The 25,326-nt window shown below is 44.9% G+C and overlaps 1 protein-coding gene and 1 long non-coding RNA gene across 2 annotated transcripts in view; one reads left to right on the top strand and one right to left on the bottom strand.

Annotated features, from left to right (window-relative positions):
• nfatc3a (nuclear factor of activated T cells 3a) overlaps nucleotides 1-1,115 on the bottom strand; it is a 118,265-nt gene extending 117,150 nt beyond the window's left edge. Inside the window, exon 1 of the mRNA XM_055648456.1 lies at nucleotides 756-1,115. Coding sequence (XP_055504431.1) covers nucleotides 756-843 — 88 coding nt within the window. The 5' untranslated portion in view covers nucleotides 844-1,115. The remainder of the gene's footprint in view (nucleotides 1-755) is intronic.
• Nucleotides 74-25,036, top strand: LOC129705064 (uncharacterized). The gene is made up of 3 exons (XR_008724847.1): nucleotides 74-488; nucleotides 20,196-20,474; nucleotides 24,109-25,036. It is a non-coding gene; the product is annotated as an uncharacterized LOC129705064 (long non-coding RNA).
• Nucleotides 25,037-25,326: the final 290 nt, after the last annotated feature.

Raw genomic sequence — 25,326 nt, 5'->3', positions numbered from 1 at the left:
GAGAGGAGCGGGGGGGGTGAAGTAAAATAAAGGCGAATGTGGAGTTCAGTTAAACTCGGTAATTGAAATATCCCAAAACAAATGCATCATAGATTTTGTCACTCCCAGTACAAAAAAAAGTTAAACGTCCAAAGAAAAACTAAATGACCTCTAGAAACAGCGACTGTGTACAGAACACTTTTTCACCAGCAGAGCAAAACAAAAGCAGCGCCCAGTTGTGTGTGTAAACAATACAATTTGTCTCCATGACTTACGCGTATATTCCGCGCGTTGAGCGGGGGGGGGGGGGAGAAGAGAGAGAAAAAGGTGTGAGAATGGAGCGATTACAGAACCTTTAAAGAAAAGTAGAACATAATGGAGTAGTTGCTAAACCTTTAAAGATAACATCATGGAAAGTTGCTGAACCTTTAAAGAAAGGAACGTAGGACAGAATGGAGTGTTTGCTGAACGCAGAATGCTGTCGTTTCTGAACCTTTAAAGGAGGAAAGGTAACAGAATGGAAATGTTGCTGAATATGTAAAGAGAAGTCGAACAGAATAGAGTGGTTGCTGAACCTTCCCCCTCGCCTCCCCATACTGCTGATATCCACACTGCGGAGAGATATACAACACACGCCATGAGCAACAAAAATCTCAACACACACGTATTTTTTTGATAATTAGCCCATGCAAAAACAACAAAAACGACGGGAACTTTTTAGTTGTCGCAACGCGTTAACCCCATCAATCTGGAAGCGCCCCCACTCGGGTACAAACCTGCAGGGCCTAGTCCGGGCTGCGGACTGTCTTCACCAAATATCAGTCTAAAGTCAAACTCGTCATTGCCACTGTTTACAGTAGTCATCGGTTATCAGTTTCCCGTTCGCCTACTTGCTTAATAAGTTCATAACAATGGGAGCCCCCGAACTCTTTTTCTTCCTCTCTCTCTCTCTCTCTCTCTTCTTTTTTTCGCTCTCTGCGCCAACTTTTGCCGCGGCTCTTTTCTCCACTCGCGCTCCGCCAGCACCGCCGTCCCGTTTGCCGAGCGGTTTATTAACCCCGTGCTCGCCGCTCAAACTTTGCCCGCCCTCATCTCGCGCTCGCGCTCTCTCTCTCTCCCGCCGCCGCTCGTCCTCGTGCGCGCGCGTGCACCCGCCCACCCCGTCGCCGTTGGTGGCGGCTGCTGTTGCTGCTGCTGTTGACGCACACGTACGTGCGCGCACCCGCCGACGCGCTTGACGTAGCGCACCCCAATGGGACCTCTCTCTCTTTCTCATCCGCGCGTGCGCGCCCGTCGCAAGGCACCACGGTACTTGCAGTCTTTCGCGCCCACGCCCACCCCACACTTTCTCGCCTATAAAGTGTAGGAAAGAACTGCAGATGCTGCTTTAAATCGAAGGTAGACACACAAAAAAAAAGCTGGAGTAACTCAGCGGGGGGGACAGGGCAGTGTCTGTGGAGAGAAGGTCACTACAGGTGCATCTCTCCACATTTACCAGAGATATAGGTGGAGAGATGGAGAATAATGAACAATGCAAAAAAAAGTAACGATGATGAACTCTTTCATTCATAGAAACATAGAACAATAGGTGCAGGAATAGCCCCCTCGCCCCGGCTTTTGTAATAACCAGGAACTACAGGTGCTGGTTTAAACCTCTCCCTCCAACTCTCAGAGGAAGTGTCCTCAAACCCCTCTCTCCAGAAATGCTGCCTGTCCCGCAGATTTACTCCAGCTGTTGTGCCCCCCTGTTTGTAAACTTGTTCCTACAAAGTCCCAACTGCAGATGCTGGGACACAAAGTCTGGACGGAATGGCTAGGCTTACGTTTCGGGTCAGGACTCTTCTTCAGAGTGGCATTTGTAGTCTATTTTTGCGTGCCTGTGTATGAAATGCAGTTGGAAAAGAGTCTCAAAGCTGTCTTGAGCAAAATATAAAAGTGCTGTAGGAACGCAGTGCGTTAGCAGCATTTGTAGCGGGAAATGGACAGGCGACGTTTCGGGACAGTGAGTCTACAGAAGGGACCCGACGCTGTCCATTTCCCTCCACAGATGCTGCCTGGCAGGAGTGTCTCCAACACTGTGTTTTGCTCAAGAGTCCAACACCTGCGGTTCCTTGCGTCTCGAAAGTTGTCTTCACGCTGTCACTGCAGAACTTGCAAATGGGTGAAATGTGACAGGGTGCTGTCGCTGTTGAGTATTCCCAGCCTCTTTTAATTGGAATGGAGTGGAGGATGGAGTGATAAGAGATCTGAAAGGTGGGCTCCCTTACCGGAGGCGATCATAAACAACTCGAGCAACGCAGGAGCCAGGAAGGAAAGTGAAGTAATTAATTCCCAGCCTGTTTCAAACCAACTGTTTGTTTCCCACTATCTGCAGAATCTTGCTTTTGTATAACGAGTTAACACAAATACGTTTATCAACAGACAAGAAATATTTATCAACGTTTGGCTTTGATGTTGCATCGCACAAGTCAACATCAAAGATATCCTGTCTTTAAGACAAATAAAGATAGTGACCAAAGGCTTTATCAGAGTGGTTTTAATGAGCATCTTAAAGATGTCAATACAGAGAAACCTTAGAATTGGAATTCCTGATCAGCTTCTTAGTAAAAGCACTCAGACTGTAGCTTAGTGCAGCCAACGCCATGGTTCTGGGACTAGGAGGACCACCGTCTAGGGTCCTTCTGCTACTGCACATTGGGTAGCAGGGTGTGGTGGAGACGCCCCTCAAATGAGGGAAAGGATATCACCCCAGGGGTGCACATGAATGGCAATGGTGGCGAGCATAATGACATTTCTGGGAACACTATGATACGATGCTAATGAATGTATGCACAGGCTTCAAGAATGTCAGAAGAATTTTTGCACTGTTCTTGTTTTGTATATATGTTTTAATCTGAATAAAGTATATTTTGATTTTTAATCCTCAACACACAGTCATGTACCTTCCAATGGGCAGGTCTGCAACGTTTAGTTGCAGTGAACGCCAAGCACACCACTACCAGACTGGGAGATGTCTATTCACCCTATTTGGGGTGGCACGGCACGGCGGTAGAGTTGCTGCCTTACAGCGCCAGTGATATGGGTTCGATCCTGTCTACGGGTGCTGTCTGTATGGAGTTTTACAGTCTCCCAGTGACCTGCGTGTATTTCTCGGAGATCTTTGGTTTCCCCCCCACATTCCAAAGGGTTTGCAGGTTAATTGGCTTAGTGTAATTGTAAATTGTCCCTAGTGTGTGTTGGATACTGTGAGTGTGTGGTGATCGCTGGTCGGTGTGGACTAGATGGGCCGAAGGGCCTGTTTCTATGCTGCATCTTTAAACTAAAAACTAAACAAATGATCATCTTCCGGCAGCAATTCATGCGTAACAAGTTTGTACCTGTATCTTGACGTATAATCACCATCACTGGTTGTTGCATACGTTAGGAGGGTCATGTGCAAAGTCGCAATTAAATATTAAAGTATTAATATTTAGAAATCAGCATCTTAATATCGATTGTTTCCAACGGTCTTGAAGGACTTGACGTCGAGTGCAGTGCGAATGTCATGATGGAGATGATTCCCTACGCGAATTGTCTTTGGGTACAGTGAATACCTATAACTGTCCTTATTTGTTTGGATGATGTTGTATTTGAAAACCCCCGATTGCCTGGTCTTTGGTTGTCTGTATGAATTTGTATATTGAAGATGATTCTTATGTTGCTTGGAATAAACCCGTAAGTTTTTTAATAGATGGTCATCAGGAGTAATTTGGTCTTACGGTCTTGAAGAGTTTCCCACTCTAGATCAGCAAGGATTTTAGTGATACTGGACTCTGTGCTGTAATCACCAACGGTAAACCTTGCAGCTCTATTTTCAATTCTTTCTAACTTGTCCCCATCTGTTTTATGTTGTGGATCCCAGACACACGGAGCAATACTCAAGTTTGGGTCTTTTCAGAGTCTTGTAGGCTATAGACTTGATTCTGTTGTTGCAATAATAACTATTTATCTTCAACAGTCCCAGCATTCTGTTAGCCTTGGTTAGTGTGAGTAGACCATTTCAAATCACTGCTGAGTTCCACTCTCAGGTAGGGGATGATGTTTCACATCTTCCTGGGTGGAGTGCCCCATCTTGTACTTCATGGTAACTGGGTTCCTTCTATGGGTGACTCTCATACTGAAGCACTCCGAAGAATTGAAAGACATCTGCCAATCTCTTTACCATTTGACTAAAGCATCAAGGTCTTGTTGGAGTTTCCCCAAGTCCTCCATGGATTGTATTCTTTATATAGATAATACAATCATCCACAGAGAGTCTAACCTTTGAGTGGACCTTTGAAGGCAGATCATCGATATATGCCAAAAATAGTAGGGGTCCCAGGACTGTACCCTGGGGAACCCCAGATGAAACTTTAGCTCTGTTGGAAGAAACACCCTCCAGCACAACGTGTTGGTGGCGGTTTGTAAGGAAATACTCAATCCACTTCACTGCGTTGTTTCTAATTCCCTTGTGGCGAAGTTTCATAAAAGACGTCGGTGGGGCACAGAATCGAACGCCTTACTGAAGTCCATGGTAATCAGGTCTGCCTGGCCTTTATTATCCAAAATCTTTGCAAGGTCGACAACAAGAGCAGATAATTGAGTGTCACAGGAACGTCCCTTGCGGAAACCGTGTTGCACGTCGACTAAGATGTGATATTGGTCAAAATGATTCATGATATGATGATCAGGGCCGGCCTTAAGCCGATTGGACTGATTGCTCCCAATTGGGCCCTGCGCCTAAGGGGGGCCCCACGCTAATTTTCCATATTTCGTATGTAAATACGAATTTGTGTTGTTAAACACGCATTTTTTTTAAAAACGAACGTGGATAAAAACCACTGCACCGACCATCAGACAAAAACGATTTGTTAACTACTACTGTTAGCACTTGTTAACAGCCAGTAGTTAACAAGTAGTTATACAATGTGTCATCAATGCATCGATTCACATTCCTTAGTAAATGTAATTGTGTTTTGACCAAGTATTAATGACGCCGCGTTCCTTTGGATAAAATTCACGGGACTCCCATGAATTTTATTCAAAGGAAAGCAACGTCATTAATACTTGGTCAAAACACAATTACAGTTACTGAGGAATGCAGATTGATACATTGATGACACGTTGAGAATTTCTTAAAACTCACCATCATTATTGAGGGCTCGGGACCGCAAACTTCTTCTTGATGTACAGGTTAGTCATTCACCTACCGACCCACGTTGTGTCTCTCTGTCTTTCGCTCTCTCCCTCCCTCTCTCTCTCCCCCGCTCCCCATCTCACCTCTCTCTTGCTCTCTCACTCCCTCTCTCTCACAATGGGGGGGGGGGGGGGGGTCATTGACTTTTGTTGCCAAGGTTTTAGAGTAAAGCATAACTCACTTCCCCAATGTGCTGGAAAAAACTAGAAGGTGCATTGACCTGCACTGTTTCACAGACTTCCAATGAGCTGGTTCAATGTTTGAAGGGTCTGAAGGGTCAACCCAAAGCATCACCCATTCCTTGTATCCAGAGATGTTGCCTGTTCCGCCGAGTTCAGTATTTTGTGTCTATCTTCGTTTCAATGCTTCAAAGGTTTCCATATTATTAGGAAAACTAGAGTTGAGAAAAGTTACACAACAGATCACTCCACCCGTCCAATCAGCCGCTGTCTCCAAGGGCATTGTGTCCAATCACATAATGCAGTTTAATGGTAATTAGCAGCTACGGTAAAGGTTGGAAGCCAGCGGAGGTACTGACGGGAGCAGGAGAGATTCACACAGTGTATAATCCATAGCACCTTAGTGTACAATTTCATAATATATACTAAATAACAGGGCTGACAAACCTTGGTTGGGAACCTGGGGCTCACCAAAATTGTTCCCAATTGGGCCCCGCACCTCCTGAGGCTGGTCCTGATGATGATGCAGGATACGTTCCAAAATCTTACATGGAATTGATGTCAATGAAATTGGTCAATAGTTTCCAGGGTTGTTTCTTTCGTCTTTCTTGTATAGTGGAGTTACTTTAGTGGACTTTCTTGTAAAGTGCATCACCTCAAGCATCTGGTAAACAGCCAGAATCCCTCGGAAAATGACGAAAGAACACAGAGACCCATGTTGCACTGTCGTATTGGGATGTAGCTTAACAAAAGATCATTGTCTCTTGCAGAGCTTCTGGGCAAACACGCATTTTAAAAGGGTGATGATACAAACTCCAACGTAGACATCTCGAGGGCGGCAAATGGTGTTACTGAGACTCCCACTTCCACAGAACATAGTAGAGCACAAGGAATAGGCCCTTTGGCCCACAATGTTTGTGCTGAACATGATGCATAGTTTAGTTTAATTTAGTTAAGAGATACCGCGAGGAAACAGGCCCTTTGGACAACGAGTCCGCGCCGACCAACGCACACTAACCCAAGGGACAATTTACATTTATACCAAACCAATTAACCAACAAACCTATACGTCTTTGGACTATGGGAGGAAACCGAAGATCTCGGAGAAAACCCACGTAGGTCACGGGGAGAACGTACAAACTCCGTAAAGACAGCACCCGTAGTCGGGATTGAACCCGGGTCTCTGCCACTGTAAGACAGCAACTCAACCGCTGCGCCACCGTGCCGCCCCAAATAGGGTGAAAGACATCCACAGTCTGCTAGAGGTGTGCTTGAAGTTCACTACAACTGAACATTGCAGACCTGCGCTTTGAGAGGCACCAAATTGGCATGGACCTCTAGTGAAGATATCTTCAGGTTAAAGGCTACATGTCCTTCTTAACGGAGAACGTTGGTCCCACAGTACGTTTGCTTCAGAAGTTAAGAAACAATTAGACAGGTACATGGATAGGACAGGTGTAGAGGGATATGGGCGAAATGCAGGCAGGTGGGACTAGTGTAGATGGGACATGTTGGTCGGTGTTAGCAAGTTGGGCTGAAGGGCCTGTTTCCGCGCTGAATGACTCTATGACTATGACTTTTCGTGCATGGTATTCCACATTTCCGGATGTTTGTCAGACCTTTTTTTTAAAATTCAAAATAAAGTATTCAGAGTAAGAAAATTGACAAAGCAGGTAGAGGCAAAAATCCTCACGACATTCTCAGAGGCTAGACATACATGCATTGTGTTGTAGTGTAGTGTTTACAAATGTTACCCGACACCCTTGTCACCCATGTGGCCCCCTGGGGTGACATCCCTTCCCTTGTTTGAGGGCTGTCTCCACCAGACCCTGCCCCCAAATGTCCAGCAGAGGAAGGTCCCTAGACTGTGGTCCTCCCCCACGGAGCCCTGCACGTACTCCAGCAATTAGGAACGGGCCAGGCAGCAACATTCCCCAACGGACATCTCACGCTGCTGGGAGGTCAACAATGCTCGGGCAGAGTAAAGAGCGTATTTCACCGAGTTGATGACCTTCCAGCAGCACTCGACATTCGTCTCTGCATGCGTCACTGGGAACAGTCCGTAAATCAGGGAGTCTTCTGTTCCAGACTGTTTGGGATAAACCTTGACGGGAACTCTCCAGACTCCCTTTGCAAATCCACACTCTGCGAAGAGGTGGGCAACCGTCTCCTCTCCGCAGCAGCCGTCCCGGGGGAACCGTGCGCTGGTCGTGAGATTCTAACGGTGTAGGAAGGATCTGAATGGGAGGGCTCCCCTCACCACCAGCTTGATGCTTGCTGGTGAGTTGTGTGGCGATGAGGCATTTCGCCAGACAAGCTGGACAGTCTGCTCTGTGAACCGCGCCATTGGATCCATGGAGTCATTTCCCTGCAGTGCATGCAGGACGTTCCGATGGTCTCGTGGCCTTGCTACGTGTGGAGTTGGCGGGCGTCTTTCAGCACATTTCAGCGATGACAACACTTCTGGGCACGTTTCATTAACAGTGAATCCCTTCAGGGGTTACCCGTGACCATGTACTGTCAATGCAAATTCCTTTCATTCCTTCCCGAGGCTTGTTTGCTTAGTGGCAACTTCTACCCTAAAGCTTTTACTTCTGCCGACCACTTGCTGACTTGTATCCAGGCAGCTATTAGAAGGACAACTGATTTCTGTTGGTGCAAAGAGCCCGGTGTCATTTGTTTAACCAAGAGCAACCAATGAATTTTCCTGTCAATAAATAATTCATGTTTATAAAAAACAAACACAACATTTTGGCAACAAAAGGGATCCACGAATATTAAAGAAAGCTATTTTAATCCTTTAGCTTGACGAGAATGAGAATTAGTCTGGCAGTAATGTATGTGGTGAATTAACTCTTTGTTGATTATAACCATATAACAATTACAGCACGGAAACAGGCCATCTCGTCCCTTCTAGTCCGTGCCGAACACTTATTCTCCCCTAGTCCCATCTACCTGCACTCAGACCATAAACCTCCATTCCTTTCCCGTCCATATACCTATCCAATTTATTTTTAAATGATAAAATCGAACCTGCCTCCACCACTTCCACTGGAAGCTCATTCCACACAGCCACCACTCTCTGAGTAAAGAAGTTCCCCCTCATGTTACCCCTAAACTTCTGTCCCTTAATTCTCAAATCATGTCCTCTTGTTTGAATCTTCCCTACTCTCAATGGAAAAAGCTTATCCACGTCAACTCTGTCTATCCCTCTCATCATTTTAAAGACCTCTATCAAGTCCCCCCTTAACCTTCTGCGATTAGTTGTCTGAAATACGTTAATAACTATAGACCCAGGTGGAAATTCAATTGAATGGATACACTCAGTGTCAACTCAAAATGCTGGAGTAACTCAGCAGGACAGGCAGCATCTCCAGAGAACTTGGATAGGTGATCCTTTAGAACAGATTCTTTAGAACAGGGCTGAATATTCAATTTGACTAATTATTATAGAGCAGTTGTGGAAACCAAGCAAGTAGCTTCTGTAAACATGCACAAAGGTCTTTGTGTCAGACCAACCATCCTAATTTAGCACCAGAAAATTACATTAACTGTAGCAAAATCCACAATATATTAGTCACTGCTAGTGTTAGTTTAGTTTATTCTTGTCACATGTACCAGGGCACAGTAAAAAGCTATTTTGTTGCATGCTATCCAGTCAGCAGAAACTCTATACAGGATTACAATCAAGCCGTCCACAGTGTTTAGATACAAGATAAAGGGTACAACATTTATTGAAAGATAAAGTCCATTTAAAAATAGTTTGAGGTGGGAGGTCAGGACGGCTCTCTAGTGGATGATAGGATGGTTCAGTTGCCTGATAACAGCTGGGAATCAGCTTTTATCTTGAGCTGTGCATTTTCACACTTCTGTACCTCTTGCCTGATGGGAGAGGTGAGAAGAGGCAGTGACTGGGGGGGGGGGGGGGGGGGGGGGGGGGGACTGAGACCGAGCCAAAAGGCAAAGAGTGTCGTATCCTTGAGACGTAAAAAGCACTTCACTTGATACACTCATTCCTCCTGAAAAGCATCCAATGAGACGTGACAGTTCATACAGTGATGAATCATCTTTATGCACTCCAATAATACATCATTCATTTGGTAGATAGACACAAAATGCTGGAGTAACTCAGCGAAACAGGCAGCATCTCTGGAGGGAAGGAATGGACCTTTACAGTTGAGACCCTTCTTCAGGTCTCCACCCGAAACGTCACCCATTCCTTCTCTCCAGAGACGCTGCTGCCTGTCCTGCTGAGTTAATCCAGCATTTTGTGTCTACACTGAGTGTATCCATCCAGTTGCTCTATCCTACGATTCCCCTGGCCTGGCAGAAGTCTGTAATCAGCAAGGCAGTCAACCAAGAGTCAGTGGGGATAACAGCATCTGAGCATGGATGTGGAATACCAATGCACACAAAGCCTTCGAGTCCTAGAGTGATACGGTGTGCAAACAGGCACTTTGGCCCAACTTGCCCACACCGACCAAATTCTTTGGTGTAAACCAATGTTTGCAGTTCGTTCCTACATCATTAATTCGGTAATCAGAAAGCCAGAACTGGTAACAAATATTAAGATTTTACTGACTCTAGTCATTATGTTCCTGGTTGTTCATTGAATATTACCAGTGAATCTAGTCATGTGTTTGTCATTGCTAGTTTTGACTCCTGACTGCCCTGACTAGTCAGAAATAGACAAATTTGTGATTAGAACGGGTGCCAAGGGTTATGGGGAGAAGGCCGGTAAATGGGATTAGAAGGCAGAGATCGGCCATGATTGAAAGGCGGAGTAGAATCAATGGGCCGAATGGCCTAATTCTAGTCCCATAACTTGTGAACGTGATCCTGACCTTGGGTGCTGTCTGTGTGGAGTTTGCCCGTTCTCCCTGTGACTGCATGGGTTTCCTTCGGGTGCTCCAGTTTCCTCCCACATCCCAAAGACGTGCGGATTTGCAGGTTAATGTAGCCCAAGGTTTGTGTGGACTTGTCTCCATGCTGTATCTCTAAACAAAACTAAACTAAAGACAATTAAATTGCAAATCTGAATGAAAATACCCAAGAAAACAGATTCCCATTTTCAAAGAACCAGCAACATGTTGTTATGTTATGACAATAGCATCGTAAGTTGGTCAGGAGGCTGATGTTATTTATTTATATTAAGCGCAATACTTCAATTTATATAACCACACCATTCTTTAATTCAATCTACCGTGCAAGAAAACACTAACACTGACACCAAGCTTTGGTAAAGGTTGCAACAGTGTCGAATGAGCAAACAAGGAACTGCAGATGCTGGTTTACACAAAGTGCTGGTGTAACTCAGCGGGTCAGGCAGCATCTCTGGAGAACATGCATAGGTGACATTTTGGGTAGGGACCCATCCTCAAATTGATTGTGGTGGGGGGGAAGAAAGCTGCAAGAGGGGAGGGGCAGGATAAAGCCTGGCGGATAATAGGTCAATAAAGGTCAAGGGGGAGGGGGGGTTAGGGTTTGATAGTCAGATGGTAGGGCAGAGATGCGAGACAAGAAGATTACAGAGTTTCAAATTGTGAAGCTAGAGGAAGGAATGTTGGTGAGAGGGGAGAAATAGGTGTGAGTCCGGGGGGGGGGGGGGGGGGGGGGGATGAAAGGGTGAGGAGGTGGGAAGAAGGGAGTGGGTCATGGGGAAGAAGGGAGGGAGGGGAGGATCTTAGAGGTTACCTAACATTGGAGAATTCAATGTTCATCTTGTTGGGCTGACAGCTACCCATTGCAGAATATGAGGTGCATTTCCTCCATTTTGTGTGTAGCCTCACTCTGCCAATAGAGGCGGCCCGGAACAGAAGGGTCAGCGTGGGGAATGGGAAGAGGAGTTAAAATGGTCGGCAGCCAAGAGATCCAGTAGGCCTTGGTGGACCAAGCGCAAGTTTTGGCGAAACAGTCGAATGAGGATAAACTTTACAGCACTAAAATATGTTTGAAAATCTGTAATCATGACAAGCAATGTTGCCATAAACACCAATAGGTCAAATGTATTGCAATCGAAAATAACAAGGTAATCGGGAGAACTTGTCTCAGCTCATCCACATTCATACACACATACACCCCTGTTTGCCATTTTTCACATCATGTTAATAATATGTAGTAATACCAAAGCTATTTATTTCCTAACTAGCTACAATCGATTCAGGCCAGACCTTTCATCGTTTAGAAACTCTTATTCATTTACAACCTCAGTAACTTACTGCCTCAACGTTTTACTCGGGTTAATTAATTGAAAGATACAACTTGGAAACGCTGAGTCCATGACGGCCATCGTTCACACTGGTTGTATCTTTTCCCACTTTCGCATCAACCCTCTAGACACTAGAGGCAACTTACAGAGGGGCAATTAACCTACAAACCAGGATTTCTTTGGGATCTGGGAGGAAACCGGAACACCCGGAGGAATCCCACGTGGTCATAGGATGAATGTGCAAACTCCACACAGACAGCACCCGAGGCCAGGATCAAACCCAGGTCTCTGGTGCTGTGAGGCAGCAGCTCTATCATTGTTCCACCAATGCAGCAGTCATAGATATGTAAAAGTCTTTATGAAACTTGTCAAAATCATAGTTAAAATGATGCTTATATTTTCAAGAACAAATTAAAGGTAAACAACTTTTTTTGGTTTTGAAGAAATGTCTACAAAAGGGTTTCCTAATATCCTAACATTTGTCACCATCCTCCATAATGCAGAGGTACAGCTGTTTACAAAGGCAACAAAATAAGTCTTGAGGGTAGACACAAAATGCTGGAGTAGCTCAGCGGGACAGGCAGCATCTCTGGAGAGAAGGAATGGGTGACGTTTCTGGTCGAGACCCTTCTTCAGACTGAAGACTATAGGAAGTCTTGATGCATTCTACAATGCCGTTTAGATTCAAGATATTAAGAATCCAAAGGGATATGTTTGGAGTCAATCCAGAAATAGGTCAATACATGAAACAGAAGGAATACAATCCTCCAAAATAGATCATTAAAGCTGGGAGCGTTTAGTGGCAGGAAGATCAGGGGTTACCAAAACAAACAATGAAATAGATAGCACCAAGGGGAAAGAAATAATCTGTCAGGCTGGGATTTGGGACTGTGTCATGGAAAAGGATTTGCCTTCAATAAATCTGAACCAGATACATCTCCTTCGAGTGTGCAGTGATAGAATATATCAGTGATGGTCCAATGGATCTCAATCTTTGCATGACATCTGGAATTGCAGTTAACTCTAAACATTTTGCAAGGGTACAGATTTCCATTAGTTTTACTTGCAGACTGGTGTGGATTTCTGATGTGTATCCCAGGGTAGAGGCTCCCGACAGGGAACAATCCTACATTATATCGTGCCTGCGTACGCTTTTAATTCTGAAATAAGTACAAATTTATTTTTAAAAAGGCTTTTAGATCATAGAAACATAGAAACATTGAAAATAGGTGCAGGAGGAGGCCATTCGGCCCTTCGAGCCAGCTCCACCATTCATTGTGATCATGGCTGATCGTCCCCTATCAATAACCCGTGCCTGCCTTCTCCCCATATCCTTTGACTCCACTAGCCCCTAGAGCTCTATCTAACTCTCTCTTAAATCCATCCAGTGATTTGGCCTTCACTGCCCTCTGTGGCAGGGAATTCCATAAATTCACAACTCTCTGGGTGAAAACGTTTGTTCTCACCTCAGTCTTAAATGACCTCCCCTTTATTCTAGGACTGTGGCCCCTGGTTCTGGACTCGCCCAACATTGGGAACATTTTTCCTGCATCTAGCTTGTCCAGACTTTTTATAATTTTATATGTTTCTATAAGATCGGCACGTGGATGTGCAGGGAATCGAAGGATGTCGCAGATATAAAAGGTTAATAGAAGTTTAACAGCGTGATATTTGGTACGGATATTGTGGGCCGAAGGGTCTTTTCTTATACTATACTGTTCTGTGTTCTGTGTTCTATGTTCTCTCTTGAATCGTCCTGAAACAATATCAAGATCTGCTCTCAACGCAGAAAGAACATAGGGGGGAACATCTTCTGTTTCCCCCAAACTAATTTTGAAAGTTAGTGTCACTTATGGTTGAAAGCCTACATTATTTGAGTGGCAAAGTGGCACAATGGTAGAGTTGCTGTTTTACCGCACCAGTGACCCAGGTTTGATCCTGACTACAGGTGCTGTCTGTATGGGCTTTTTACGTTCTCCCTCTTACTGAATGGGTTTTCTCCGGGAGTTCTGGTTTCCTCCCACATTCCAAGATGTGTAAGTTGGGAAGACGTGGAAGGTCTTCCTCTTTAATGTTATTTAGATTTCAGTAAATCCATGGAGTACGGCAGTCACTCTGTGGTACCTGATGTCTATATTCTGCACTCTGTAAGTTTCACATTACTCTACCTACTTGATCTGAGTTTGGCTTGATTGTACTTCATGTATAATAGTATTTGATTTGATTGGAGAGCATGCAAAACAAAGTTTTTCACTGTACCTCGGTATTTGTGACAATAACAACTACATTTTCTACCATTAAGAGCAATAACCTTTATAAAGGCAAACTCCCAACAACCATCAGGCTATTAAACACTGCAAACTCCAAATAAACTCTGAAGACAGACACAACAAGCTGGAGTAACCGAACGGTCAGGCAGAATCTCTGGAGAAAAAGAATAGGTGACGTTTCAGGCCGAAACCCTTCTTCAGATTCTGTAAAGTTTAGCCAGCTTATTTTGTCTATCTTCGGTGTAAACCAGCATCTGCAATTCCTTCCTATATATATAAAATATATCTATATCTATATTACAAAATCTCTGTTCTTGACCGCTTTTGGCCTTCTGTGCTGCGATTTCCTGCTGTGCTGCTGCAGCCACCTGACAACCAAAATTCATTTTGTGAACACAAACTTTATAAAAAGGCGAGGCAAACAATTGGGCTGCAGCCACTTTACAGCCGCATCGAGGGGACTCACCGTGGAGTAGACGTGCGTTCAGTGTTATTCGCAGCTCAGCGAGCCGTGACCCTTTCCTTCCTGGGACTGGCAGAGACTGAGTGAGGCACTACACTTCCGGGTTTTATAGTCCCTCCCCCTGCCACCAGCTGGGGCAGCAGAGAGAATGGGCTTTTAAAAAAAAACATTAATATCTCTCTGATTTTTCATCGATGGGAAAAATCCTCTGGTCCAGGAAGGCGGAAGGCGGAGGTGGTCGCTGAGCGAGGTGGCCAAAAATGACGGCCATAGGTGGCGGTGTTCTCTCGGTAATCGCACCACAGTGGGCCAAAAGCGGTCAAGATCAGGCTTTTAGTAATATAGATAGTTTCTAGGTGAAAGAGAGTATGTCTGATTGGGTGAGGCCAGGGCTGTCAACATAATTAGCTGATGACTCCATCATTGCCAAACCCTAGAGATTGAAATGGAAGGGCATACTGAAAACTTGCAAGATTACATCAAACCTTTAGCAAACTCCTCTGAGGATGAACCAAAGTTGTGCTCTGAACTTGTGTTTCTATTCTTTACAATGGAGCCAAAAATCATTGAAGGAGAAATTCGAGTTAGAAATAGTTTGTTTTCTTCTGCTGGTTACTTGTCCTTTTTTGTCTTTTTAACTTCTTACTTTGAATTTAAAATTTTTTTTTGGCGTTAGCGTGATTAGCTTTTAATAGTTTTTAAATGTTTCTGAATGTGTGGACGGCATAGTGATGCAGTGGTAGAGTTGCTGCCTCACAGCGCCAGAGACCCGGTTCGATCCTGACCATGGGTGCTGCCTGTATGGAGAATGTACGTTCTTCCCGTGACCTGCGTGTGTTTTCTCCTGGTGCTCCAGTTTCCTCCCACACTGCAAAGACGTACAGGTTTGTAGATTGTTTGACTTCGGCAAAAAAAATTGGAAAATGTCCGTAATGTGTAGGATAGTTTTAGTACGGGGTGATCATTGGTTGGCGCGGTGTGGGTAAGCCAAAGGGCTTGTTTCCGTGTGGCATCTCTAAAGTCTATAGGCAGAGGTAACCATTAAGCCTGGTGGCACTCCTTGGATGTATAGAAAGGAACTGTAGATGCTGGTTTATACCGAAGATAGACACAAAGTGCTGGAGTAACACAGCGGGTCAGGCAGCTTCTCTGGAGAAAAATAATTGGTGACGTTTCGGGTCGGGACCCTTCTTCAGACTGAAAAGGGGGTGGAGGGGGGGGAGGTGAACCGCTGTGTTACTCCAGCACTTTTTGAGGAAGAGGGTCCAGACCCGAAATGTCACCCATCCATTTTCTCCAGAGATGCTGCCTGACCCGCAGAGTTACTCCAGCGCTTTGTGTCTATCTTCAACACTTCTGGGATGTCAATTTGAAGCAATTGGGTGGCAGGGATTTCTGCTAGTTATTGTGACGCCTGCTCTGGGGGGTCTGAGCCAGGCGTGTTGGAGCAGATAACATCTGACCCGTTCACTGGCTAATTTTTTTCATTCATTCACTATTTTTTTTACACACTATTGGCCATGCGTACAGTTTTGGTCTCCTAATCTGAGGAAAGACATTCTTGCCATAGAGGGAGTACAGAGAAGGTTCACCAGACTGATTCCTGGGATGTCAGGACTTTCATATGAAGAAAGACTGGATAGACTCGGCTTTGTACTCGCTAGAATTTAGAAGATTGAGGGGGGATCTTATAGAAAATTACAAAATTCTTAAGGGGTTGGACAGGCTAGATGCAGGAAGATTGTTCCCGATGTTGGGGAAGTCCAGAACAAGGGGTCACAGTTTAAGGATAAAGGGGAAATCTTGTAGGACCGAGATGAGAAAAACATTTTTCACACAGAGAGTGGTGAATCTGTGGAATTCTCTGCCACAGAAGGTAGTTGAGGCCAGTTCATTGGCTATATTTAAGAGGGAGTTAGATGTGGCCCTTGTGGCTAAAGGGATCAGGGGGTATGGAGAGAAGGCAGGTACGGAATACTGAGATTGGATGATCAGCCATGAAGGTGCAGGCTCGAAGGGCCGAATGGCCTACTCCTGCACCTAATTTCTATGTTTCTATGTTTCTATGACCTGAGAATACTCGAGGGTGGCACTGAAGAGATTAAAGGCGACTGCTGTACGATCCATCCCTGGCAATGGGTGGATCCACCAGACAGCAGAGCAGAGCGTGGCACTGCCTTGCCACTGCCAGTATATTCCACGTAAGTGAACCTTTTGTTTCAAACAGAATCAGGTGCTGATTGCTTCTCACACAAGTATTTCTCCATCAACACCCTTTCAGACAGGTTCTGACAAAGTGTCCACATCCAAAACCTAAACCAGCCGGTTCCTTGACGCTGCTCGATCTGTTTTCTGGAATCTTCTGGTTTTGTTCACCGTTTACACAAGCCCGCAGAAGGTTTCAGGCGTGTTTAAAAAAAAACCCAGCAATCAGACATAGCAAGGACTTTCAGAGCTATGAATCTCCCCACCTTGCCCTGAGGTGCAATTAGAAATTGTCTTGCTGTAAACAACCGTAAACTGCAGCACCCTTTCATCACCCTCTCAAGGATGAGTAGACATGGATAATAAATGCTAGACTTGGTAATGGCAGTTACAACTGCCCCAGCCGTACAGACTGAGGGTAGGGAGTGGGGGGGTGGGTAGGGGGGAGGTGAAGTGCTGGAGGTGTGAACCTCACAACAGCACGGTGGCACAGTGGCAGAGCTTTGAAGGTGGCGCCCAACGCAGGCGACTATTTGCATGCAATGCAGATCTACAATCACATATTGCAATCGCTCCACACTCTTAAATATTCCCATAAGGGCCTGTCCCACTTGGCCGTCATTTACGTGATATAATTTACATCGCATGCGTCGTGACACGCAATGTGATGCGTGCATGGTGCACATTACGTGCGCATGGTGCGCATTGCGCGCGCATGATGCGTGATGACATAGGCAGTGACGCATGTCTGCGCGCGGCGTCGCAGGATTTTGTGATGTACAAAATCTTTGCCCGCCATCTGCGGGACGCGCAAACACCGGCCAAGTGGGACAGGCCCTTTATGGCTTGATTGTAATCATGTATTGCCTTTCCGATGACTGGATATCACGCAACAAAAGCTTTTCACTGTGTCACGGTACACGTGACAATAAATTAAACTAAACTAAAGAGTTGCTGTCTCACAGCGCAGCACAGACCCGGTTTCGATCCTGACTACGGCTGCTGCCTGTGCGGAGTTTGTACGTTCTCCCTGTGACCTGCGTGAGTTTTCTACGGCCGCTCCGGTTTCTTCCCCAATTCCAACGATGTACAGGTTTGTAGTTTAACTGGATTTGGTAAAAATAGTAAATTGTCCCTAGTGTGTGTAGGATAGTGCTAATGTACGGGGATCACTGGTTGGCATGGGCTCGGTGGGCCGAAGGGCCTGTTTCCTCGCTGTATCTCTAAACTAAGACTAAGCAAAAATGGTGTCTGAAGACTGAAAAATCCATTAAAAAACTGAAGTTTAATTTATGTCACAACCAAGATAAAACACTCACGCTTGCGATTACTAACCTGATGCTAGTGGAGACACAGAGAGGCACAACATTTGAGACTAAAGTTGCGTCCTGGGCCTCCTCCATTGCCAGAGTGATGTCACACATATTTCACTTGGGCAACATTCAACCAACGGTATGAATTCTGAATTCTCTAATTTTAAGTAAGTTCATCTCATACTCCCCCTTCTCCCCTCCCTCCTTGCCCCCTTCCTCCTCCCTGGTCATTTTACCAGTTCCACATTACTCCACATTGTTTCACTTGAGAGCGCACCTTCCTTGATTAGTACGGGTGTCATAGGTGATGGGGAGAGGACTGGAGAATGGAGAGAGAAAGATAGACCAGCCGTGATGGAATGGCAGAGTAGACTCGATGGGCTGAATGGCCAAATTCTGCTCCAATAACCTATGAACTTATGAACATCCCAAGCCAACAATGGACTTACCAGCCAACGACCTGCCTGAGGTCATTTGTGGCTGGCCCTGATTGGTCCTTATTTGGGGCCTCAACCTCTTCACTTACTCTCCCCTCCCCTCCCCCCACTTTTGGTCTGAAGAAGGATCCCGATCCGAAACGTCATCCATCCTTTTTATTCCAGAGATGCTGCTTGACCTGCCGAGTTACTCCAGCACTTTGTGATTTTGCTCAGGATTCCAGCATCTGCAGTTTCTTCGAATCATAGAGTCGTACAAAGTGGAGACAGACCCATCGGCTCAACTTGCCCACACTGATCAACATGCCCCATCTACACCAATCCACCTTCCTGTGTTTTGGCCCATATCCATAACCCAACTATCTTTGGGTCTTTCTAGACACTGGGTTTATCTTTGCTGAAGTGAACTAGATGTCAAAACCAGTTTAGAATACGGCATGAAAATCCCCTCTGTTGGCCATGAAGAAATATGCAGAGATATTTGATGCTACTAAATGAATGATGTGTTATAAACCATTAAACCCAACAAAATCTGCTCCATTCAGTCAGCAGGTTAACCATACACACACCATTCAGCCATCTCGCTCTTGACCACACTGTGTCCCAGAGTGGGAGAAAGAAAAACAAGGGTCAGTGGACATTAAGAAACTCGTCTGGAAGATTCCTCTCTGGTAATTAGCAACATTCCAGTGCTCACAGATTCACAAAGTCCAAATGACTAAAACAAATCCCCTGCAATCAGAAATCTCCCTTCTCTTAGAAACCGGACATGTTCCAACTAAAACAAAATATTAATTTGTTATTTCTGAAATGTTTATTTATCATTAGTACGTCACCTAATGTACTGAAACATTCCCGACCATAAAACTATTTGTCAGAACATTTTACAGGAGACAACACTTATACAGGCTCATTCCATCCATTTCTAGACTTCTCATCCAGATAGATGAAATTAATATCTTTAGTTTAGATGAGATTCTAGTTTAGAAATACAGTGTGGAAACAGGCCCTTCCTCCCACCAAGTCCACGCCGACCAGCTAGATCTAACCTACAGACCAGGGACAATTTACAGAAGCCAATTAACTTACAAACCTACACCTCTTTGGGATGTGGAAGGAAACCGGAGCAACCGGAGAAAACCCACAAGGTCGCAGGGAGAACGTGCAAACTCTGTGCAGACAGCAGCCGAGGTCAGGATCGAACCCGGGTCTCTGATGCTGCAAGGTAGCAGCTCTACTGATGTGCCACCCTATGCCATCCTCTTCTACCCAATCAGCCATGATCACAATGAATGGCGGTGCTGGCTCAAAGGGCCGAATGGCCTCCTCCTGCACCTATTTTCTATGTTTCTATGTTTCTAATCATATTCCATGGAGTCTGCATGACTTACAACTAAACAACACACTAAAATTCCCGGGTCCACAGAGCCATATACAACACAGCCAGCAAGCCTTTATTCCTCAATGTTTAAACTTGTCTCAAAGGAATGGGTAGATCTATTAATATAGCAAAGTGGATGTTCCAATGAGCTACACAGGTGAGTGAAGGTGTTGTTAACACAATCACTTGTTTACAGAGAATATGCATTTAGTCTAAGGTAGACACAAAATGCTGGAGTAACTCAGCGGGACGGGCAGCATCTTTGGAGAGAAAGAACCGGTGATGTTTCGGGTCAAGACCCTTCTTCAGACGTCACCTGTTCCTTCGCTCCCGAGATTCTGCCTGTCCCGCTGAGTTACTCCAGCATTTTGTGTCTACCTTCAATTTAAACCAGCACCTGCAGTTCTTTCCTATGCACTTAGTCTACATGGATTTAGGAAAAATAACACTTGGCTACTGATTCATTATTTGTTTGCCTGTACTGGGCTTACCATAACATTGAATTGAACTTAAATTAATTCAGATTTGCTTCACATTTTGTTCAGCGTTTAGGCCCCACAGCAGAAGCGTCCACGTTGCAGGGCTGGAAACTGGAAGTTTCCCGAGCTATTTCTGCTACCACCATCATCTATTGTAACAAGTGGTGGCTTCCACTGATTGTCGCCGGAAGCTTGCGTCCTTTTCAAGACGGACGATGACAGCGAGGTCAACATTTGAAACATGGAAGATAGACACGAAAGAGGAAGAAGAAGCATTGTATACAAAGAATCGTACAAGATTTAATCAATTGGCAATCTCCATCCCACGCCCAACATTACTGAAAGGTTTTATATGGCCATTATCATGCCGTTACTTTGGGATTTATGTGTGTTTAGTTTAGTTTAGTTTAGTTTAGTTTAATTAAGTGTAGTTTATCATCATGTGTACCAAGGTAGCGTGAAAAGCTTTTTTGTTGCATGCTATCCAGTTAGCAGAAAGACTATGCAAAATTTACAATCAAGCCGTCCACAGTGAACAGATAGAGGATAAAGGGAGTAACGTTTAGTGCAGGATAAAGTCCAGTAAAGACCGATTAAAGATAGTCAGAGTCTATAGGAAGAAAATGGATAGATAGATGGTCAGGTTATAGGAAGAGAATGGTTAGGCTGGGATTTTTTCTATAAAATGCAAAAATGCAAAGACCTTACTGAGATGTACAAGATCATGGGGGGGGGGGGGGGGATAGATGAAGTGAACACACAGTCTTTTTTTCCAGGTTGAGGATTCTAAAACTAGAGGGCATAGGCTTAGCGGGAGAAGGGAGAGATTTAAGATGGACCTCAGCAGGAACTTTTCCACACAGAGAGTAGTCCGTACTTGTAGATGAAGCTACAGCGGCTGATACAATGATGACTTTTAAAAGACATTTAGACAGAAATATGGATAAGGAAGATTTTGAGGTCTATAGCCAAATGCAGACAAATGGGACTAGTCCAGTATGTCAACTTGGTCGGCATGGACAAGATGGGCTGAAGGGCCCATTTTCATGATGTATAGCACACTCTAGTTGATGATAGGATGTTTCAGTTGCCTATGTTTCGTACACTTCTAAGTGAATATATTTAAAATCCAACTCTTGTATAAATACAAGTCCTTTTCAAAAATGCACTGTAAACTCTTAACATGGTTCAATGCACAGAATATTTGACTAGTGGCACATTACGGGTGTAAACACCAGAAAGCTACACCTTGTCTGGAAGCCGATCCAATAAGTAACCCAACAGATGCAAATGCTACCCCAGCAATAAAGCATTAGTCAAAATTGTCAAGTGAACTATTCAAGCATAAAACTAAATGAAGAAGCTCGGTATCGTACCATACATCGCGTCCAAATCCCTCGAGCCTGACTTGCAGTGAATCCTGGCCTTCTGTGGATCACGGTCGAATTGCTCAATGACTTAGCTGCACAACACACTGCCTTTTCCCCAGTTTTTCTCACCGAGGGTGTTAAGCGAAAACATATTCTTGGACTTAATCGAGTGGAATTCTCTCTTCATGGCATAAATATTTTGGAATCATTGTTTTCCACTTGCAATTTTTTAATTTTGACTCGGGCTTGTAGACTTTTTCCAATACACGGGAATCTTTCGGTTACACTGTTTAAAGCAGGGTCTTACCCTTCCAGGCAAACTTAATTCCTGGCTCCCACCCACGCTCCTCGTGTTCCTCAATCTTCTGGTTTATGCTTCCAGCAGAATTCCCACCAGGAACTGGTGACTCACCAATGTTCCGACTGGTTTTTTTTCCATCCACACCGTCTTTAATTAAAGAACGCAGTGGCCTCACTGTTATCGGAGTTTGTACAGGGCTTCCCCTTTAGATGTCTTTGTGGAAGGATTCCCCCCTGAGTCACACAGCCAGTTATAGGTTGCCATTTCCATCCCCCATTGATGCATGAACTACAGATCTAGACAGGCTACAGATCTAGACAAGCAGATCTAGACAAGCAGATCTAGACAAGCTACAGATCTAGACACGCTACAGATCTAGACAAGCTACAGATCTAGACAAGCAGAACTAGACAAGCTACAAATCTAGACATGCTACATATCTAGACAAGCTACAGATCTAGAACGCTACAGATCTAGACATGCTACAGATCTAGACAAGCAGATCTAGACAAGCAGATCTAGACACGCTACAGATCTAGACACATGCTACAGATCTATACACGCTACAGATCTAGACACACGCTACAGATCTAGACAAGCAGATCTAGACAAGCAACATATCTAGACAAGCAGATCTAGATAAGCAACATATCTAGTCAAGCAGATCTAGACACACTACAGATCTAGACACACGCTACAGATCTAGACACGCTACAGATCTAGACACACGCTACAGATCTATACACGCTACAGATCTAGACAAGCAGATCTAGACAAGCAACAGATCTAGTCAAGCAGATCTAGACACACTACAGATATAGACACACCCTACAGATCTAGACACGCTACAGATCTAGACACACGCTACAGATCTAGACACGCTACAGATCTAGACAACGCTACAGATCTAGACACGCTACAGATCTAGATACGCTACAGATCTAGACACGCTACAGATCTAGACACGCTACAGATCTAGACACGCTACAGATCTAGACACACGCTACAGATCAAGACAATGCTACAGATCTAGACACGCTACAGATCTAGACAAGCTACAGATCTAGACACGCTACATATCTAGATCTCTTACACAAGAGGCTGCAGATGTTGCAATCTTGAGCTAAACACAAAGTGCTGAAGTAACTCAGCAGGACGGTACAATGTGCAGTAGTAGAGTTGCTGCCTTGCAGCGCCAGAGACCCGCGTTCGATCCTAACCACAGATGTTGCCTGTGCAGAGTTTGTACATTCTCTCTGTGGCCGCCTAGGGTTTCCTCTGGGTGCTCCGGTTTCCTCCCATACTCCAAAGACTTACAGGTTTGTAGGTTAATTAGGCTTTGGTAAAATTGTGACTTCTCCCTAGTGTGTGTAGGATAATGCTAGTGTACAGGGTGATCGCTGGTCAGCACGGGGTCAATGGGTCCCCTGCTGTATGCTTGAAGTCTAATGTCTAAAGACCAGGCAGTATCTGTGGAGGGAAAGGACAGGTGACATTTCGGGTTGGGACCCTTGTTCAGACTGTTGAACTATCTCCACCACAGGGGGCAAACTAGCCCCAGACATCTTGTACAATCCCATTGACTCCCACCGTTACATTCAGTACCTCCTCCACCCTGCTTGTCACATGGGACGCCATTCTTTCCTTTCCACTTCTCCGACTCTGTCACATCTGCTCGAAGGACGAGGCTTCACACTCAACGCCATCCCAGATGTCCTATTTTCTTCAGTAAACTCGGCTTTTCCCTTCCTGTTGTGGACGCCGCCTTCACCCGTGTCCCCTCCGTATCCTGCAGTTCTGCTCTCACTCCCCCCTCCCCCACTCCCACAGATGGAACATTGATAGAGTACCCCTCAGCCTCACCTTTCACCCCACCAGCCTCACCATCTGAATCAGTAAAGAAGTCACAGTCACGGAGTCAAAGAGTGATGCAGTGTGAAAACAGGTCCTTTGGCCCAACGTGCCCACACCGACCAACATGTCCCACATACACTAGTCCCACCTGCCTGTGTTTGCCTCATATCCCTCTAAATCTGTTCTATTCATGTACCTGTCCAAATGTTTCTTAAACATTGCGATAGTACCAACCTCAACTACCTTCTCCACACACCCACCATCCTTTGTGTGAAAACGTTTCCCCTCAGGTTCCTATTAAATCATTCCCCCCCTCAAACCTTTGTCCTCTGGGTTCTTGGTTCCCCTCCTCCGGACAAGAGACTCTATGCGTATACCTAATCTATTCCTCTCACGAAGTCTCCTTTGTACACAAAGTCCCGACCTGAAACGTCGCTGTTCTTTCTCTCCACAGACGCTGGTGACCCACTGAGTTCCTCCACCTCGTTGTGTGTTCAATTTAGAACGATTCCTCTCCGAGCTCCCTGTGTGAGATGATATCAACATCAATTATTGGAATAGCTCAATTAAAAGAAACACAAGCTTGTGCAATTGTGTTGGCCTAGGCAAATCCAAATGACCAATAAACCTGCCAGCACCCTACTGCTTGTCACTCCTTACCATAATTCAGGATTTTCATCTTGTTGTATGTTTGAAGGACCATGCTTACAATTTAAATTCTTGTTGTAACTTCAAAATGCCTTTCTAATGATGGATTTATTTATTTGTGTTAGTGCTTTTATTGAGACCAGTTCATTTGACGTCATTAGATTCTCTTATGTCTGAGAAAACAAATCTAAAAAAACAGATACAAATTGAGAGAGTAACTCAGCGGATCAAGCAGCATCTCTGGGGGAAAAAAAGACACAAGGTGCTGGAGTAACTCAGCAGGTCAGGCAGCATCTCTGGAGAACATGGATGGGCAACATCAGTCTGAAGGAGGGTCCCGATCCGAAACGTCACATATCCATGTTCTCCAGAGATGCTGCCTGATCAGCCGAGTTACTCCAGCACTTTGTGCCTTTTTTTTGTTAACCAGCATCTGCAGTTCCTTGTATCTGGAAAAAAAGTAAACTTGGTCATTGTTTGAGAATTCAAAACTTGTGCTTTAATGACACTGCGGCATAACAGGTAATCAAATTTAAAATCATAACTATTCTAATTGCATCATATATTAAATGTTTATCTTTTATCTCATATATTATATGTTTATCATCTGCCACAGAAGGCAGTGGAGGCCAATTCACTGGATGTGTTCAAGAGAAAGTTAGATTTAGCTCTTAGGGCTAACGGAATCGAGGGATATGGGGAAAAAGCGGGAACCGGTTACTGATTTTGGAAGTTCATGATCATCTTGAATGGTGGTGCTTGAATGGCGGTGCCGGCTTGAAGGGCTGAATGGCCTACTCCTGCACCTATTTTCTGTGTTTCTATGTCATTCAAAAGAGGGTGGCATGGTGGTGCAGCGGTAGAGTCACTGCCTTACAGCGCTAGCAGTGACGGAGACCCGGGTTCGATCCTGACTGGAGTTTGTACGTTCTCCCCATGACCGCGTGGGTTTTCTCTGAGATCTTCGATTTCCTCCCACACTCCAAAGATGTACAGTGGGTAAATTGGCTTGGAGTATGTGTAA

Source organism: Leucoraja erinacea, chromosome 17 (assembly GCF_028641065.1).
Source record: "Leucoraja erinacea ecotype New England chromosome 17, Leri_hhj_1, whole genome shotgun sequence".
Classification (NCBI taxonomy): Eukaryota; Metazoa; Chordata; class Chondrichthyes; order Rajiformes; family Rajidae; genus Leucoraja; species Leucoraja erinaceus.
The sequence above is the reverse complement of the archived record's forward strand: the minus strand, read 5'-3'. Positions and strand labels throughout refer to the sequence as shown.